This window comes from Varanus komodoensis, unplaced genomic scaffold (assembly GCF_004798865.1).
Source record: "Varanus komodoensis strain SLA01 unplaced genomic scaffold, ASM479886v1 scaffold20_1, whole genome shotgun sequence".
In the NCBI taxonomy this organism is placed as follows: domain Eukaryota; kingdom Metazoa; phylum Chordata; class Lepidosauria; order Squamata; family Varanidae; genus Varanus; species Varanus komodoensis.
Genome location: NW_025335587.1, coordinates 18,076,033 through 18,095,943, shown reverse-complemented (window position 1 = coordinate 18,095,943; position 19,911 = coordinate 18,076,033). Strand labels below are relative to the sequence as shown.

The 19,911-nt window shown below is 53.4% G+C and overlaps 1 protein-coding gene across 2 annotated transcripts in view; it reads right to left on the bottom strand.

The window, feature by feature from the left end:
• Window positions 1-582: 582 nt before the first annotated feature.
• The window catches only part of PPM1D (protein phosphatase, Mg2+/Mn2+ dependent 1D), a 32,277-nt gene continuing 12,948 nt past the window's right edge, over window positions 583-19,911 (bottom strand). The window contains exons 4-6 of one of the 2 annotated variants that reach the window (XM_044430190.1): window positions 12,612-12,802; window positions 10,983-11,225; window positions 583-2,177 (exon numbers count right to left, since the gene is read on the bottom strand). In XM_044430190.1, the coding sequence (XP_044286125.1) occupies window positions 1,614-2,177; window positions 10,983-11,225; window positions 12,612-12,802 (998 nt within the window). In that variant the 3' untranslated portion in view covers window positions 583-1,613. Of the gene's footprint in view, window positions 2,178-5,681; window positions 5,941-10,982; window positions 11,226-12,611; window positions 12,803-19,911 lie in introns of those variants that run through there. The other variant, XM_044430191.1, reaches the window with a different exon arrangement.

Below are 19,911 nucleotides of genomic sequence, written 5' to 3'. Positions count from 1 at the left end.
CTACTCGTGAAAAACACTGCAAGGTCCAGTGTGTTTCCTTCCAATATTGTACAGTCTTTCAGCGTCAAAAAGGTGTGAGAATTCATTTATGCTGACTGGTGGTTAGTTTCCATGAAGCAGGTCAATAATTTAAGAGAGAGTGTACATCAGTGGATATTAAACCCTGTCCCAGTGCAAAATTAATCTATATAATAACCTCCTTCCCCAAAGCTGCTACTGGACATTGCTAAAACTTATGTTTAAAAGAAACATTAGTTGTATTGTACCACCAACAATTAACTGAATTAGACAGTGTGATGCTGATTAGACACAAAAAAATTGCTGAATACAATGCAGCCTAAAACCCAGAAACAGCCAGAGGTGACTGATTGGGCATTTAGTGGCGGCATCTTCTCACCCGAGATCCTGCAGATCAACATTTCTAGATCTGTCCCAACATCACTACACACAGAGACTCAATTCCTCTGCCAGTGGGTGAGTTCTGTTGTGTTGTGATACACACTTGGCACAATGCCACCTTTGCATGCAATTTTGCATGTTTGTTCTAAGAAAGAATTGGCAAGAGAAAGAATCAGAAAGTCCCACGGGTTTTGGCTAATTTTATTTCATTATAAGTATACATGGTCCACATATGCAAAGAAAACTAGAAAAATCATCCCAATAACTTAAGATCCCGTGATGGAAAGGTCACCATCAAGAGCACCAGCCATTGCTGAAATAGTAAAATATCCCGTGCTTGTAGAAAGGAATGTGTATTATTCCCGAATGTGTTGCTAAGAGAAAACCTCAAAAAACCAGTTCCAAAGAACTGGGGCCTATGAAGTGATGGAGGAAATCTCATATTTTTGTTTCTGAGCTAAAATATTGGCCCTTGATCTTACCCCCTCCCAAAATAAAGCCAAGAGAAGTACTGCATAGTATTTTAATTAAACACAGAAATCAGCATTGAGTGGTTTGAAGAAGACTCAACATACTTTCTGTGTACATTTCTTTTCTGAATAGAGAATTCTAAAAGTTAAGAAAGAAAGACAGGAAGAAGGAAAGACAGAAAGAAAGAAAATAGACCTAGTGTTATATTCTCTAATAGGGCACACTCCAGGCAGAACATATTAAGTACTACGAAAATACATATCTTCCATTCTGTTTAATAATTTACTTTCATTAAAAAGTTGCAAGGTCATCACGAGAAGTTTATACAAATTCATCACTTTGTACTAAATTAACCGCCTCCCCACTCCAAAGAACAAAATTAATCATTTAAATTCAAAGGTGTGTGGAGAGTTGTTTGTTTTTAGCCCTGTTGTAAAAATTGCGTGAGAGAAAAGTTAGGTGGGGAAACTACATTTGTATGAAGGAATATAAATTTACACACATTCTTTACAGAAAATTCTGTATCATCCACGTCTACAAAATTCACAGTTATATTACAAGCAAGCAACAAAGTTGAGATAAAGCTGTTCAAATACCAACAAAAAAAAAGTGTTCTACGTTTGTTTTAAAATTAAAAAATAAAACATGAACAGGAAAGGGAGAATTGCAACTCCGGAGTATCTGCAACAAGACTTCATAACGTTGACCTGGGCAGGAAAGATGGCGTTCTTCCAGCTATCAGTTCAGCAAACACACAGTGCTTTCCGGGGCTGGTGGAACAATGGATTTCCCAGCTGCTTCTGTCCACGCAGGCTGCGACGCATGGCAAGCTTGCTGGGAGTTTTGTGCTGGGGGGTGGAAGACAGGGTCTCGGACTGAGCTCCAACGTTCCGCGTTGGCCCTCGCCGGTATTTCTTGACTACTGGTCCTGAATTGGACTCTTCCAATGTCCTTTTGAAGCTTGCCGTCGCTGGATTCCGCTCGGGGTCCTGTGCTTTCGACGGGTCGCTCGGAGACGTCTTGAAGGCCTTCGGGTCTGTGCCCGCGTTCCCAGCGTTGGAGGGGAAAAGGGCCCCCGGGGGGGTTCTGCCGCACGATTCACGGGCCCGCAGCCCCAGCGCTTTGCTGCAGCTCTCCTCCTGCGGCGGTGTCCCCCTGGGAGACGCCGTGGCCGACTGGACGCTGCCCTTCGCAGCCACCTCGCTGCTGAGCAGCTCAGAGGTTTTACCCAACACTGCGTGGCTACGTGTGAGTAAAGGAACAGTCTCGGGGGAGCTCAGTCGTGGCCACAAGTCCTCTTCGAAAACCTGGCAGGATCAAAGAGAAGACACCGTTTATCCACAAACACAGATATCCAATGTGCTCCTAGGAAGCAAGGCTGTTTGCACCAAGTCCCCAGTCCCGTCATCGCTGAAGACTAATCTTACGGAAGGGTTTGCAGTGGCGAGGTCTCTCATCTGTATTGATTTGCCACTGAGGAAGTAGCTGCATATGCAGCCAGACCCTTCACCCATCTCGTGCAGCACCTCCTAGCCTCACCCCAAGATGCTGCCAAGTGAATCCGGGTTCCTCTGCACGCTACGCAGGGCGCTGATGCCTTTATTTGTAAACTGCTTCCTGTTTTAAAAATTCCAGAAGCCATGGTGGGCCAATTCTAAAACAACGGATCATTGCAAAAGCACACCATGTGTCTTAGTCTATTATTATTCCATGATTATTTATTGCATTGTTACACCGCGTTTATGGCCCGCCTTTCTTTCTGCTGCAAAGGACCCAAGACAGCAGGCAAGGCGCTCCTCCTCGCGAGACGGGACAGGCTGGGCAGCGGTGACTGGCTCGTGTTCACCCAGTGAGCTTCGGGCCAAGTGCAAAGGCGACCCTGGGTCTCCACGGTGCCGATCCAGCACTCCAGCCGCTACACCACAGGAGCCCGGGCAGGTGAACGGCAGGGGAAAGCCACGATACACAAGCTGCATTTGCGATCACCGTCAGAGGCCCACGATGGCCAGCACTGGAGGTCCTGCAAAGGAGAGGTCTGTCCGGGGGGAGGTGCCACCGCAAGGAGGGCCCTGGGTAGTGTTGCTCCCCAAACGGAGCGCTGCACTGTGTGGCGCAGACACCTGGGACGCCCACTGGTCCAGCGGGTCTACACAGGGGGAAGCGACCGGTCTTGCTGGTCAGCTGGTCACACGTGGCTTGGGGCTTTTATCAACTGGAAATACCACCGAGACTGGCTTGGGAGCAACCTGTCTAACGTCTGTGCTCCTACAGAAAGCCTCGAGTGGCTCGGGACCAAGTGATCCGGCAGCTGCCTGTGCCATCCTTAAACAATTTGAGGTGACGCAGCTGGTTGTGCCGCGACCTGCAGTCCGTGGTCCTGCAGCAACCGGGAAGCAGGTCTTGTGCCCTGATCTCTCCTTCGGCATTTGGACAGTGACAGCATCACGTTTTGAGCACCGGGGAAAGCTTCCTTCCTGTACCAAAGCCTTCCAAGTCCATGTGCCGCCCAGTCTGCTGGCTGCTGATTATGTCCTATGCTGACTGATGCTATTTTCTTCCTGCAAGGAACCCAAAGCAGCCCCCGTAAGCCTCCCATTTGCTACCTGATCCTCACAACAACCCTGCGAGGTACGTTAGGCAGAAACTGAGTGGCTGGCCCAACGTCACAGAGAGCTTCATGGCTCGGTGGAGACCCGAGCCTGGCTCTCCAGAGTCCAAGCTCCCAGTCCAGTGCTCCCGTCACTGCATCGCAGCGGTTCAACTGCCGATTTAGCTGCTGCTGCCAAGATGCGAGCAAAGCACTCTTCATCTTTTCTTACCAAGTGCAAACAGCTTCAAAGCAGGCCTCTCACCTGCAGCTAACTGCACCGACATGTCCCAGCAGCCAGTGGCGTGTGACAAAACCGATGCTCTGGCTGTTTGGCCCTTTCTGGTCCAGGACAGCTTAGCTGCGCACTCGTGGCTGGGCTGGTAGAGCTGTTTCTCCTTAGCCAAGGCCCGTCTCCCTGCTCCGGGACCTCAAATGGCTCCAGATGGCCATTAAGAATGGGAGAAAAGCCCTGCTATATCAGGTGAAAGGCCCATCGCGGGCCATGGGCATGCGAGCTGTGCCTGATGGGAGCTGTAATCCAACAAACCAGGTGGGGGGGGTTTAGTCCGTCCTTGCAGGGGCTCAGATGCCAGCCTGTGGGGCATGGGTGCTGGAGTGCTCGCTCCTCGCCCCTGCTGTTCAGTGAAGGCTTTTGAGGCCAGAGTCACCCTCCCTCCCTCCCCCATGAAGGGCCCTGCCCCATCCACAGTCCTCCAAGCCACTGGCCGCCCCAGCTCCGTGGGATGGCAGATTCCAGCAGGTCCCCGGGCTGCGTGAAGGAAGCCCCCCCCCGGCTCCCCCACATCTCCCACCGTGACTCTTCATCCCCCTCGTTCTCCGAACATCATCACCTTTCTTCAGAGGGGAGCAGCCCTCGAAGCCTATCGGGGGCCCTCTTCTACAGTGCAGAAAAGACCCCCTCAGCCCCCTCCCTGTGCGAGTACCCCCTCCCAGCATGACAGAGGCGACTGCTCCTCATCTGCCTTCTCTCCACTGCAGTCACCTGCTTGCTGGACACCCAGGGAACCCAGAGGCCGCGGCCGCCCCTCCTCTGCACCGCCACTGCCGGTGCCCAGGCACAAGGCCACAAAGCTGGTGCCGGAGCCGCCCCGGGAGCGCCTGGTCAAGGGGCCCCTGGGCAGTGCCCGACCGTGCCTCCCCAGGGTGCCAGTGCTCAGTCGGATCTTGCCTGCCTGTGGCGTCCTGGGGGAATGCTGGCAGTCTGCACCGTGGCCAGAGCAGGTAACCGACTGGATGGGGACTGAGCGAGCCTAATGCTGAGAAGGCAGGAGGGCTTGCCGCCGGCAGAACGGCTCCTCCCGCAGCAGGGGCTCCAGCACACGCCCCGAAATCGCGCACCCATGGCTCAGCTCGCGTGGCTGAAACGGCCAGCTGGGCTCCTCGCCTGTTCTGGGCCCTCTTGACCTGGTGGCCTTGCACGGATGGGGACCTGGATGCTTGGGGGACCGTCTCCTCCGAGAAGAACCTGCTGGTGGTGGGGTTCGAGTTCCCTTGCCTAAGGAAGTTCTTTCCTGTGTGTTTTTGCTCCACGGCTTCTTTTTAGAAAAGGACTTCAGTTTCTACTCATGCCGCCGAAGCCTCTTTTAAGTTATGTCCTGTAAGCCGACCAGGAAGGGCTTGGCTGTTATAAGCTGCCTATAAATGCATGTATAAATAAATCAGTAAGTTCTTTTCCCACCGACTTGTACCTGGCTGTCTGCACGTTGCTTCTTTCTGATGGGTGGCTCTTATATTTATTTATTTGGAGTATCAGCAGGTATGAAAAGCCACAATCGTGGCAGGAGCCAGGTAGGAAGCAGGAAATAATTGCTCGCTCCCATTCAGAGGTTTCCTCCCTGGCAGAGACGAGGGGGCAGGACTTGGGCTGGCTTTTAATAGTAATAGTAATAACAGATTATTATGAAAGCAAACAAGAAAGACGAGGAGAGTGCTGGGCAGGACAGGGCTGCCTGCCTGCTCCTTTTCCTCTTTAGTGCTGGGTTTGTTCCCTGACTGGAGAAAAAGCCGAGCGTTCCAGCCCAACTGGCTCCCTTGACTTTGCCCCCGCATGAGGAGGTCCCCGTCTAGGACTTTCTGATTCTGTGGGGCCCAAGATCCCCGTCTCCCCTCCCGGCTCGGCCTTCCCCCTCCTGCCGCCAACACAGGGCAGCCGTGGGCGCTGCATCGGGGCGGGGGGACCACTTCCCCGCCAGCTGCTGCTCCCAGGCCTCCATTCCTCCGCACGCCGCCCCGTCTCCCCTTTGCAGGGGGAGGTCCCGCCCGGGCAGCCGGGCTCGCAGCCCCCAAAAACGCACAACGGCACTCAGACTGTGTTATCACGGCATTTATTCTCCTCTGGGCCACGCTCCTCCTCTCTGCCCCCGAGTCATAACGTGCACGGCTCCGAGGCCCCACCTCCTGCTGCCCCATGGCTGGCCTCGTGCCCGCCTGCCTCTCCTCCTCCTACACACACAGGTTTTCTGTTGGAGGACAGAGGGTACCAAATTACTCAGCGGGTACTGAAACGCGATACTTAGCATACGCCCAGCGCGGTGCCTCCCGCCATCCCGAAGACGGTCCAGCCCCTCCAGACAGCCAGGAGTCGCGGAAGGCCTGACCTGCAGCTTTGCCAGCGCCCAAAAGGCCCCTTTAAGGGTCGCGCGACAACCCTGTTAGGTGGCCCAGTGCTGCAGATGAGAGGAAGGCTGTCACTGAGAGAGAAAAACTGGGCAGAGGCGGGATTCAGAGGAGGGGCTTCTTATGTATGTGCTTCGTTTATCTTTATCACATCATGGGGGGGAACGCGGAAAGTCAGACGAGACGCGCTGGATCAGACCACGGGCCCACCTCGGCCAGACTTCTGGCCATGCACAGGCCCACAGGGCCCCCGCCAGCGGGAGAGAAACGCAAGAGCATCTGGTTACAGAAGCACGCAGCCTCCAGGACTTGTGTCCATCTTCCACGAATCTGTCCAGCCAGCCAAACCGGGGGCTGCCACTCCGACCTGCAGAAGCGAGTCCCATACCTAAACTCCCTGCCCTGTGGGGATGTCCTTCTTCTTCTCTGCCCGAAACCTCCCTCCCATCAGCTTCATGGGCTCACTTGGGGTCCGAAGCACCGAGACAGGGAGCAACATTCCTCCCCCTCTGCTCCTTCCGCCTCAGTCCTTCCAAGCCAGTGGCCTCAAAGCCCGTCCAACCTGAAATTTTCCTTCTCCGGGTAGCTCCCTGGGAGTTACAGCAGCAGGCGCGGCCAAGGATAAAAGGGGGCGGCCAAAATGCAAAACACACCAGCCCACTGAACCTTAAAACTCCTACAGACCATTCCCAAGCCTTCCGATGAGTACTGGAAGTTTTTAGAATGAAGTGGGGGGGAAAACCCCGCATGAATGGCTGCCAGGAAGCCCCCTGATGCTTGGTGGTTGCAGGGAAGGGGCAAGGCCATCTGGAGAAACCCCAGAAAAACAGATCGGGACCCCCCCACACCCAGAGGCTAGAGGTTCCCCGCCCCGGCTCTGGGCCTGGACGTGCAAACGGGTGCTGCACCTCAGGCCCCTACACTGAGCCCTTCCCCACGTCATGGGTGCTTTCCCGGTCCCTCTGCCACACCCCTCCGCCTGTTCCCCTGCTGAAGCGACGTGGGCCATCAGAACGCAGTCCCGGGAGCTTTTCCGGAACGGCACCAGGCCCCTGGGCGGAAGGTGGTCCGCGCCCCTGCTAGCAACACTCCCGGTCGGCCCCGAGCCGCTGCGGGAACCCCAGTGGGCAACATTCCCGTTCCTCCTCGTCTTCTCTTTCACCTGGCCTCCCCGAGATTGCTGCCTGGCTGCCTGTTCTTGCGCCGCACACCCCAGTTCGCCTGGGCGGAAGCCTGCCCCGTTCTGATGGCCAAGGGGGCCTGGTCCACCTCCTCGAAAAGCCCCTTCCTGGGCTCGGCTCGGCCGTCTCTACACCAGGACCTGCCCCCCCCCATCCTGTTCCTTGCCCTTTGGCAGGAAAGGAGGACAACCTCATGGGGTCCTCGGAGCCGGCTCCAAAGGCAGGCGAGGATGGGCACCCGTCTCGGGTTCCCGTCCTCATTCAAGGATAGGCTGGACATGCGCACGGCGGGCATGTCGTGAGCGGAGCCGGCTGGAGCCGGGGGTCAGACTAGATGGCCCGGGAGGCCCCTTCTGACTCGTGCTGCTCCTATGCTTCCTCTGGGCTCACTGCTGATCGCCATCCCTGCAACCGGCTGGGTCTCCTTCCTCTCCCCCTGTACGAGGGCAGGGGTGGGATGCGGGAGCAGAGGATGCTCTTGCGACCTGCGCATGGAGAGGGGCTGGCCACAGCGGTGGTGGGACGGCCAACCGACGGAGGGAGGGGGCCCACGGAAGCGCTCCCCGAACGAGCGTCACTGTGCAGCAGTGCGTCTTTCGGCAGCTCTCTTCCCCACACGCCCGCCTTAATCCCCCTCCAAATCTGCGGCTAAGCACACGTGACCACCTGATCGTCTTTCCCGAGGACGTTCGCGCCGGCTCCTGCAATTGTTCAAAGCTGGAGCAGGCAGGGTAGAAAGGAGAGTGGGGAAGAGCGGAGGGGAGTGAACGACAGATTCCCCCGCAAAAAAAACAGAGGGAGCAAGGAGAGGAAAGAAAGGCGCGCGAGGAGAGCAGCAGTGAGAGAGAGGCCTGACAGAGAACGAGAGGAAAGAGAGAGAAAGGTCGGCAGAAGAGAGGGTGAGAGGGAAAGAAAGCAAGAAGCGCGAAAGGGAACGGAAGGGAGAAGGAGCGCTCAGAGGGAGGGAAGACCCAGTGTCCCCTTTATTAGCTGCATCTGCACAGAGCATTAAATACCTCATCCAAATCTTTGCTTTTCCATCTTGTTTTGCCAAAAGGACAGCTATTCAAAAGCCTCTGGGGGAGCAAGAGCAATTCAGGCCCCACTGCGGTAATTGCCGGCTGCTCCAGAACACCCCGCTGAGCGCGATTCCCCTCCCCTCTGATAACAGGATGGCACAAAGGACTTCCAGAAGCTCCCCTCCCACGGCGGCAGCAAAAGTTCCCGCAGAAACGAACAGGGGAATGGCGGGGAGAATACTGCATAGAGCGAGGGTCTTTTCTCTGGAAACAAAGCCGCCGGATGGGAATGCAGGGCCAATGTTCCCCCCCAACGTGAACAATTGGGAACAGATGACAAAATGTTGGGAAGCTGCTAAGCGGAAGGAAAGATGGCACCTCTACTTATAGCGGGGAGGTTTCCGTCCGCCTTCTAAATGACTGCCCGCCTGCACCGAGTTAAAGGAGGGTCTTGCTTCCACTCTGGTGCAGCAGACAATCTGAACGCCCTCAGCCTTGGAGGACAGGAAGATAAATGTCTCCTCATCCAGGCACGAGAGCGAAGAAACTGGCGCCCCTGACCCTGAATGGATTTCCTGGGGCGTGTTGCTCTCTGCTTTATTGCCACACGGCGACAATCTTCAACAAGGGTTGCCGCTGCAAAGGGAAGTTGAAGGGCAATCGGGGGTAATTTTCCTCCCTTTGGAAAGGCCAGGAGGCATGTGGGAAGGTGTGCGGAGGGATGGCCTGAGAATGGGGGAGAAGCACATGGAACAAATGGGGTGACTCTGGGCCTAGCCTTCGCTCTCAGCCAAGCCTACCTCACAGGGTTGCTGTGAAGGTAAAAATGGAGGAGGAGGACTCTGTAAGCTGCCTTGGATTCCTTGCAAGAGGAAAAAACAGCAGGAGATAAATGCGATGGAGTAATTGTTGTTATTCGTTATTTCATCAATATAATTTATGACGCAGAGGACAGAGTCTGCCAGGGCTGTGGATACAGGGCTGGGAGTCAAATTTCCTTGCGATCTGCGACACCTGACCAGGAGACGAACCAGCAGATCCGGAACGAATTCTTGCCCCCTGGGCTCCAGTGGGTAGACTGGGACCCTCAGCCAGGGGGCTTCGGCTAACAGTGTCCCCAAAGTGGGGCACGATTCCAGCTCCGGCTTTGGAATCAGCAACCTCTGTGCTTTGCTAATTTGAATGAATACTCGTGAGTGAGCAGTTTTATGCCAGCCGCCCCTCAGCTAAACGGCTGGAGACCCACATATACAAAGGTGGGTCTCCTCTCACATCCACCTCCTTTAAGAGCATCAGAGAAAGAGGCCCGTCTCTCTACTCCATCCATAAAAGGTGCAGGGTCATCATCGACAAAAGAACAGGGCCTTCTCTGTGCTGGCACCTCATCTCTGCAGAAGATCCACCTGACACCAATTGGGGTTTTACTCACTGTGAACCCTATTTAGAGCAGACCCAATGAAATGAATGGGGTGTTAAGTTCGATGGGATGCCACCCATGGGATACAACAAGCAAAAACATTTACTTGCACTATGATGGAAAACTACTTCAAAACAACTATAGTTTTAAGTTTCTTTCTTCTTAGCTGGTTTCAATAGCCCACAACTATTTCACAAGCTATAGTGCCAGCCTGACTTCCTCCAGCTTGGCACCGGGAATGACAGACATGCCTGGCAGCAAATAAAATGCTAGCTCAGTCATCAGCCTTGCTCATGCTCCTCCCACAAACATAGGTCATGTGTTTATCTGTTTATCATCAGCAGCTGTGTGAGGCTTTCCTCTTTTTGGTTAAAGGAAATGTGTTTTAGGCACAATATTGGGGGCAAGGCCTTTCACGGTGCCATCATGGGGGTCAAGCCAATCAGTGTTTGTAAAGCGTGGGGGTCAAGCCAATCAGTGTTTGTCAAGCCAATCAGTGTGCGTGAAGCAGAAACCTGCATATTCTTTTTTTCTCGGTACCTCGCCTGAAAAGAGTGGAATTTGGACAGAATACAGTGAAGGAATTAAAAATATGTCCTTGCCCTACACTTAAAAAACAGTCTCATTCTAACTCTCCTGCTGAGTAGACTTGTCCAAGGAGATCATGGGACAGGCGGGCATCCCTGATGATGTGTTTCCAATGCCTCCTAGGCAAAGGGATGCTTCTTCTGATTGAGAAGTTGTAGTCATCATTTCCATGAACAACACCATACCGAATGTCTCCGATTAATGTAAAACTGGTCCCTCCAAGCCTGGAAGGGTGGGTGGGGGGCAGACAGGCAGCATCCCTGAGTCTTTGTTCCCAAGCTCTCTTAAGCAAAGAGACGGTGCTTTGAAACTGAGGAGTGCGCTGCAGCCGTTAGAGCACTGGACTGGGACTCAGACACTTGGGAACCCCATCTTCTTTTGGCCATGAAGTTCATTGAATGACCATGGGCCAGTCACTGACTCTCTAGCTAAACAGAGTTGTTCCGTGGAGCAAGGCCCTATGAACTGCCCTGGGCTTCTTGCCAGAGGAACAAAGGTAGGATATAAATCTAATATATATAATTTTAATAATAAGAAATATTACAAGGAAAGTAGTAACCACTCTGAGGGCTAGCATAACCTTTTCCCTTAACTCTGCGACCAGATGCAGCCCCCGTTTGAGCCGCTGCGCACCGAGGTGGCAACAGCAGTACAAGGACCCTCGTGGACGCGGGTTTTACCTTGACGGGTGGGGTGGAGCAGCGCGACGGCGTTGTTGCCCACATCTCGGGGCTGCTGTAGGCCGGACCCTCCGCCAGGTTGAAGCAGAGCTCCTCCTCGCTGTCCGGGCTACTTCGGCTGCTCCGGCCCGAGGACAGGCTGATCACGATGGCACTGGTATTATCCGCCCGGAGCATGCGCTGCCTCCACCGGCCCAGGGCCCGGTTCACCAGCATCTTGGCCAAAGACTGTTGATGCTCACCCTTCAGTTTCACGGGAACAAGAAGAGAGGGGGGGGGAAAATCAGCCATCCTGTAGCAGGGAAGGGGGGCTGGACTGCCAGGCCTGCAGGCCACACCCGGCCCTCCTGGTTTTCCGGCCTGCATTCCGGTCATCTGAATCTTCCCGGGCTTTTCTACCCTTTGTTAAGCTGCCGTGTAACATTTATACATGGACTTACCTGCTGAATCCTAGAGGAGATCAACCCTGACTGCTCTTTAGAAGGCCAGATACTGAAGATGAAACTCAAATGCTTTGGCCACCTAATGAGAAGGAAGGACTCCCTGGAGAAGAATCTAATGCTGGGAAGAATAGATGGCAAAAGAAGAAGGGGGCGGCAGAGAATGAGGTGGCTGGATGGGGTCACTGAAGTAGTCGGCGTGAGCTTGGGTGGACTCTGGGGGAAGGTGGAGGACAGGAAGGCCGGGAGGAGTGTTGTACATGAGGTCGCGATGGGTCAGACACGACTTCACAACTAACAACAACCACCTGCTGAAAAGCCATCAAGGCAGCGTACAGCAATTTAAAGCACAATGAAGATTTTTTAGAAACTCAGCATAGTTCAGCGTTAAGAGGACTCCCCTCCCTGCCTTCTACACACGTCTCAACTCGTCTTTCTAGAACTCGGTGCCTTCAAGAAGTCTTGGACTTCACTGCCCGTCAGCCCCTGCTGGCATGAGCACTGGTGAACACGGCAGGCAGCTCAGCCAAAGCACCTGGAGGGGGACAGGTCCAGAGCGCCTGCCAAACTATACTTCAGAAACAAAGCTTAGCTTGTGCCCCTCTGTGGTGTCCCAGGTTACAACCGATTTATTGTAACCAACAGCTGTTTACATGCACCATTGAGAAAGTTTATTTCAGTATTTACTTGCAGCTTTTATTTACTGCTTTACAGCGTACCAATTGATTTGTGATGCAAAAAGGGAAATGTGTTAATTTTCCTTACAAAAATAAAAAAACTATATCAAAGCATGCACATTTTAATGGAGTGGCTGGCCAACCAAGGAAGGCTTCTTGAAATAACGATGCCTTCAGGAAGAACCAGACAAAATGCAAGGTTGGCACCTGCCTGGCCTCCAGAGGCCAAAGGTCGATGCAGAAGTTTGGAGGAGCCCTTGGGAGACGCTGTTGCCAAGGCTTCCTTAACGGCAGCAAGAGTCTTGGGCTTAAATGTACCAGAATTTGGGGTCTTCATACTTTCCCTTCAGCCAAGCTCATGCCCGAGAGGCCATTTCTGAAATGGAATTTGGCCGGAAAGGGGTTCCGTGCCCTCCCTCCCGGTTAATGACAGCTCCTTCTCTGAGCACGGCTCATCCTGCCGTGTCCGCACACGTGCATCTAACCCAGAGAACCGTTCCGTTCAAGCTCACCATAAAATACTTCTTCTCTTCGTGGTCCTGGCACATGGAAACGGCTTCTTGAGGCGGGATCATGTTCCACAATCCATCGCTACCCAGGATGATGTATTTGTGCTTCTGAGGGTCCAGCGTGTGCACGCTTGTGTCGGGCTCGGGGGACACGACGAACTCCCCAGTGTAGAAGTCGTAGCTCCACAGGTCTCCTGGATCGAGAAGGGTGCAGGAAGCAACACGGACAGTTAAAAGCTCGGCCTCATCAAATGCGACCTTTCAGTCCCGGTGCCCTGGGAAGCCATTAACTCTTTCGAGGGACGTGGGGACTTTGGTATAAGGATCCGTCAGCATTTTGCTTTCATTCCACCATCCAACAATGATCAGAACCCACTTTTTCCCATTTCTTGAACGTGCGTCTGTTCACGCTAGCACAAAATTGCACTTCGGCAACTGCTCAAGCCCTTCCCAAATCTTTCCACCCCACCCCATCCCTCATGTTTAACATGAGGGAAATGCCCATTTTCACCTCACCCAGTGTTTTTTAAATGTATTTTTCAATGACGAAGGTCAGGAAAAATTCTGGAAAGTAAAGAAAACCCATCTGCAAGGCCAAGTAATCCATGGGAAATCAGGAAACCTCCATGCATAACAGATTACCCAGTCCAGAGATTCAAAGAAATCCACACTTATCTGACGCTGTTGCAAATGCTGAGCTGCAACCCTCGCGAAATGTTTCTGCACAGCGTCTGCGCTGGGTCAGACCCAATTTGGACAGCAAGTCCAACATGTCCAGGGATCAAGACACAGGGATTGTTCTAGGTCAAGTTTTATAATCCCACATCTACCGATTCTGCTTTCTGTCCCGTGTTTCCAGAGAAGCAAGGGCACCATTCCGCGCCTCCAGCGAGGAAGAGCTTCAGCCCACAAAAGCTTACGCGGCAATAAGACAAGGAGTGAGTCTTTCACCCTCTGCTGAACATCATTTTGGCTGCAACAGGATACTGCAGCGTCTTATCTAATGCTAGGATGCCGGTGTGAGATAATCTCCTCCTTCATGGCCCCGAGCCCTGTCCTTCCTCATTCATTCAGATCGGGCCATGAGCAAGCATCAAGCAGCTGAAATGCCCCAGAAGACAGCTGCAAGCTGGGGTTCCACAAATCTGCGAAAATATTTGCATGTGTTTTCCGCACGCCCTATCCCCTACCCCCAGTCACACAAGGAAGGATTGCCACCAAGTTAGCACCACACCCTGGAGCCGAACTGTTTGGGCATGGTTGCTTCCCGCTTCTGTGGCAAACCTGCACAAAAAGAGGATTTAAAAACACTCCTGCATCCACACAGAGAGCAAACAGTGAAAGAACAATTCACGGGCACTGCCAACTACAACCAAGGTTTAGATTGTGGTTTTCATTGGGGTGTTGTTGCACAGAATTGAGGCTGTGCTTTAGTTTGTTCTGTTGTAAGGCCGTCCCAAGACTATTTGGTGGTGGACGGTATAGAAAAGTTTTAAATAAAAATAAAAAGTAAACTGAAAGGTCTGGATTGCTTATACAATCTCGCTCCAAGGGTTAACTGCGTCACGGCCTTGGGCTCTCAAAGCATCCCACTGCCGAGCTCTGTTCCAGGTAGGGTACCACATTTCTTAGCCACAGCAATGACACTGACAAATCTTTTCGAACGAAGGGCGGCAGATCCACCCACAAAGACGCACACGGGTGTGAGGGCATCTACAACAGGTGGCTGCGGCATATCCCCTCTCCTAGCCAGGACCACCTTGTGTGGGTCCCTTCCCATCAGCTATGCCTTCCTCTAAGAGACAAAGGGCCATCCAGAGAGATTGTTTCCTGTCCTACTGAAACCAGAGGGAAGTAAGAGAGGAGGAATGAACCATGTACTTTCCATACAAATGTTAGCACTCAAAGAACCACATACTTTTAAAGACTTCTAAAAATGCTGGACAAACATTGCCGACGGGGGTCAGGCTTGAACAGGGAGAAGCTGCAGGTGTTTGGGGCCGGCTGGAAGCTGTAGGCCTCTCTTCCTTCTCAACTTGCAAGGAGTGGCACCTCTCATGAAAAGAAACCAACCCCACTTTGGGACAGACAAAAAGCATCGCAACCCAGCTGCAACCGGGTCCATGCATTTTCGGTTATTTTAGCAACTGTTTTACGGCCAAGACCTCCCTCCAGTTTCTCCGTGCCCTGTTTCAGTGCCAGTCTTTTTGGTGCGTAGACGCCGCATTAGCTCTCAAAAAGAGTTGGCACTCACCTGCCTGCAATCATTACTAGAGGGAGTGACATGCATAACAGGTTACACAACCTGTCAAGGTGTGGTTTGGGACACGACTGGAGAATTCATAAGCCTCTCCACCTGCAATTAAGTTTCCACCTGCTACTTTACTGGAGGACCTCATCTGGAGAATGGGAGGCAGGCAAGAGCATCTCATTTTAATTGCCTTCTGTGGGAGGATTGGAAGAGCTTAAATCCCACTAGGGAAGGAAAGAAAAAGAAATACAAGGAGAGAGAGAGAGAGCTCATGCCAAAGAAGTCCCCTTTGGTCTGGAGCAGACTTCCCCAACCTGGTGCTCTTCTGGACTACAACTCCCAGCAGCTCTGGCCAGCACGGCCACTGCTCAAGGAGAATGCAAGGTGTAGTCCAGAACATCCTGGAGGGTACCAAATTCTGGGAGGCTGTTTTATGGCTCAGGAAAGACAAGCAGGGCCGGCAGAAAGCAGGTTGAAGATCGGTGAGCCAGGCCGGGTTACGAAGGACTTAAAAAGACAGGGAGGGTTAGAAGGGACTGGGGCACAGCTTCCAAAGCAGCCTTCCCCACGCTGGCGCCCCCCAATTGGTGGGGGATGATGGGAGTTGTGGGTGACCATGGTGGTGAGAAAGCCGGCACACTGGGGGAGTGGTCCGTGGAAGGAGCCATGCCCAGGGGCTTCCAAAACTGGCCCCAACAGCTCCAGGTAATACTCTCAAAACGAAGAATGCCTGGGGAAGGCAGGACACCCCGGGCTGCATCCCTTCCCAGGAGAAATTCCTGCGCTTGGAATGGTTTCATGTCAACGGCCTGTCTTTTCCTCCTGCTGGCAGACCTCGTGGGCTCTAATAAACAAGCAACGGGTCCCCGAGCTCGAAGTCAGCCTGTCCTGGCAAAGCGTGTGAGCGACAGATGCCTCGCTCGTGACGACATCGCTCTGTTGACACAAATGAGTCACCCTGGCTGTCGTTTTGGCAGTGCGGACACACACACTTGATAGGGTTCCCCGGGCCAGGGCACGCCGCTCACACTCCGCCAACCCCAAGCTGCCCTGGCGCAGGAACGCGATGCGTCGCTGCGCGATCGATCCGGTCGCGCAAGTGGACAGGACGGTGGGGCGAGAGAGGCAACGGTGCCGAGTCCTTCTCCCTGGCTCTGGACTGCCCCCTCCAAGAAGATCCCCCATCTAAACCATCCCTCAGGCCAGGAAGAAGGTGCGACGGGGAAGATTTATTTATTTATTTTATTTATTAAAAATTTTTATGCCGCCCCGTTCGCCGAAGCCTCGGGGCAGCTTACAACAAACCTGCATGCCAGCCCCCTGCCCAATTCGTGTGCGGATGCTGGGGGCACGGCCAGCAGGCGTGGCCCCCCATTCCACCATCGCCCTGTGGGGTCACGGTTCCAGCCCCTCGAGGTTCGCAGGGGCCAAGTACGTGCGCAACCCGCGTTCCAAATCGTGGCTTGCAATCCTGCTTTGGGCACAAGCGGTGGCCCTTTTCCACGTCACGTGCAGAAGGACCGGGCACGGCTGGCCACGACTGCGCTGGTTTTGCCTCTCTCGTGCCCGTCTTCTGTGCGGGGACAAAGGAAATGTGTGCTTGGGCTGCACCGCTGCACACATAAAGGCACCGTGTGCGATCAGCACACAAGGCATGCAGGGACCGTTGTGTGTGCACAAGGGCAGCCAAGCCAGGAGAGGCTCGTCCCACCTCCCCGAGGGATGCAGGACGCCGCCAGCTGAAGTCAGCCGCAAGAGGAGGCAAAGCCGGAGCGAGAGGGCTGCCCGCTTGATTTCCATCCACCCTTTCTGCCCAAATTCAAGGCAGGTTAAACACAAGGTCTTGGTTTAACACAGCATAAAAACAAGAAATCTAGGAGCACTTTTTTTTTTAAAGACTCGGTCAAAAGCACTGGTGCAATTAAAGCACCTGTCAGCTTTTTAGATGCCCTTCGGCAACAAATCTAGCTTTTGTGGCTGAATAAAAACGTTTTTTCCGCAACAGGAACGCGGAGGGGCAGCCAATGTAGCTCCCCTCGGTAGAGAGTTCTACAGCTTGGAGGCCAACCCAGAAAAAGCCCTCTCTTGCCCCTGCTATGATGTGAAAGGTAGATTTTGCTAAAAGAGAAAGATTGTGCAAATGGGATGCAGGTGGGAGCATCCCCGTTCTCATGGGAGCATGAGATTGCGCGGAAGAAAGCCAGTGTGGTGTAGCGGGTAAGAGCAGCAACTATGACTAACGAGTCCCGAGTTCAAATCCCCATTCAGCTATAAAGCTTACTAGATATCTGTGGACTTCTCATTCTCTCTCTCTTTTTTTCCTGCCTAATCTTCATGGAGGCAGATGGCATCAACGGAAGAACAGGATAAAAAAAGCGGTAAATACGTAATTTCTCACAGGCGCTGGGGCTCCGTGTGAGCAATAAGAGAGAAAGAAGGATGGACGGAGGGAAAGCGAGGCTGAAGAAAGTGGGTGCGACAGTCAACACAGCTCTTCTTGCTTCTTGTACAACAGCGGGAAAAAGAATCTCTAAGCTGCTGAATGAGAAGTAGTACACACTCCAAATCCAGGAGGCCCCTGGATGGGGAGGAAGGGGGGGTGGGGGAATGGGAGTTATTTCCGGCAAGGTAAACAGCTCCACGTGTGTGGACGGGAGAAGCACATAAATTCAGCACCACGAGTCCAAATCCCCGCAGCTGGCCGCACATGCTGCTTTCGATTATATTCCCGAGTTTCCACTGATAGGAAGGGAAAAGGCAATTTTGGGCAGGAGAGTGGGAGGGAGGAAACGGCTCCAAGAAATGGCATGCGCTAGCCTTGATCAGAGAGACAGAGAGACAATCTGAGTACAGAAACCCCCTTTTCTAAATTCTGGGAGTCGGCCCAGGCAGGGATGAATTTCAGACATTCGGCGAGAGCCAAATCCTCACCGAAGGGGCAAGCTAGTGACTGGGCTGTACCACATTCAGGTGGAAACTCCCTGAACAGATACCCCTCTGTACAAAAATAATGGAACCACACATCTGCCTCCATGTTGAAAACTAGCATGGCCAGGTTTTCACCCAGATGCCTCCTCGACATGTACGCCTTCAAAACCGCCGCAAGCCAACTTTCGGGGAAGGGTCCTTTCCAAAGCAGCTAACGATGTGCAATAAAAATTAATACATCAATCAAAAGAGCAGATTTCTGTGTTACATTTGCATTAAGAAACCTTAAGGATCCTATAAGGCAGAGGGAGTCAGGTGAGAACAATCAGAAGGTATTGCTGGCTCACCTCTCCTTTTCTTCCTTAACTGCCTTTGTTTAGAAATAGAAGAAAAGGGGGAAGATGCAAAGGGAGAAAATGCCTGGGAGAAAATGAGTGGAAAACGCAGTCGTCTAAATGCCTCCCTCCCGCCATGCAGGTCTGTGCTGGAGGCAAGGTGTGGAGCCAGAGAAGTTTTCATCCAGGTGCATCCCAAGCCTTCCAACAGCTTGAAGCAATACCGCCAAGGTACAGAATTCCAGCAATGACAAAATCTGGCCCTCAGACCTCTGGGTGTGAGGGAGCAGAGGAAAAACCACAGACTCCCTGCAACGGCTGCCCAGTCCACACCTGCTTTTGCATTTGCAGAAAGCCCGAACAGAACAAGCGCACACAACTTCATTTTTACCAGCAAACTGGCTTGCACAACTGGCGATGCAGCCACTGGCTTGCACAACTGGCGCCAACTTCGACACAATTCCGTATCTTCTCCACGGAGGAGGTGCACAGGCACAAGCAACCAAACCACTGGGTGAGCTTCCACAAGCTACCGCCACTCACCCACAGCCGTTCCACCTGTAAAATGGGCGCAAGTCACACCACTGGGCTTGCCTGCCTCCACGCATTTGCTTGATGTCGAGGCAGATTTGTGCTTGCCTAAGCAAGTCAGCTGAGTACGTGATTTGAGGAAAACAGGAGGGAACCGGTACCTCCGCCTGCAGCTGCCATTTTCCACCTACCAATTCTGGGTGGACTTTGGGGTTCCAGCAGAAAACAAACAAGCAAGGCAGCTCCTGCAATCCTGACACAGATTAAAGGTACTCCTGTTCCAGTTCCCTTCATACAGACCCCGCTCTCACCCCCTCCACACCGGAGACATCAGGCACAGCACCCTCTTTGCAAACGCTTTCACTAAAGGCTGGGGGGGGGGGCAGGGAGGAAATGCCGCTGGAAAGCCAAAGCTCGTTTGGCCAGGAACAAACCACTTTGGGAAGCACGCACAAACCCTTTGGCTCCATGCTAATTGGGGACCAGCGGCTCTGACCAGAACCCAAGAGGGATTCCTGATTCCCAGGCACTCACGGCGGCCCTGTGTTTCGCGATCCCAACGGCAAACTGGCAGGGAGGGGAGGCAAGGGGAGGGAAGGGTTAACTCAACTCGACAAAGTGTATAATTAAAACACTAGCCATCTGCTAGTGTCCATCTGGCTTTCATTTCCTTACAATAGGCATGGGGGGGGGAGCCATTTCTTGCTTTGCCCACTTCTGACAATGGCGTTCCGAAACCATGCGCGGGGAGACCCGCCTCGCCGTGTCCGACGTGCCCCCTGCCCATGAAAGCGCTCTCCTGTGGGCACGCACACAGCCCCCGCGACTGGCGCGGGGCACCCCACGAGGAAGGTTATGTGCGGGTCTGTTGTGGGGGAGGGCGCACGGAGCGACTCGTGGGGGAAAAGGGGCTTCTAAGGCACATGTGAGAGGAGGCGTTCCACCCCCGCCATGGCAGAGGCTGTGCCCGGGATATGCGCCACGAGCGAGGGGGAAGCCTGCAGATCGAGGCTCTCCGGCATGGTCGCCATTCCTGGCATCCCGCCCCTTTCAAGTCCTTCTCTTTACCTTTTTAAACACCATCGTAAGTTTGCTGTGAGACCAGACCGATGGAGGCCTCTGATGCCATTTGTTATTTCCGATAATGACCCTGAGCCCCACGTGGAGCAGAACAGTATTTGGGGCTCAGACCCACGTATTTGCTTTCTCAGGCAGAATACCCGTCCCTGGGCCACACCGCTCTGACTTCTGGGAAATC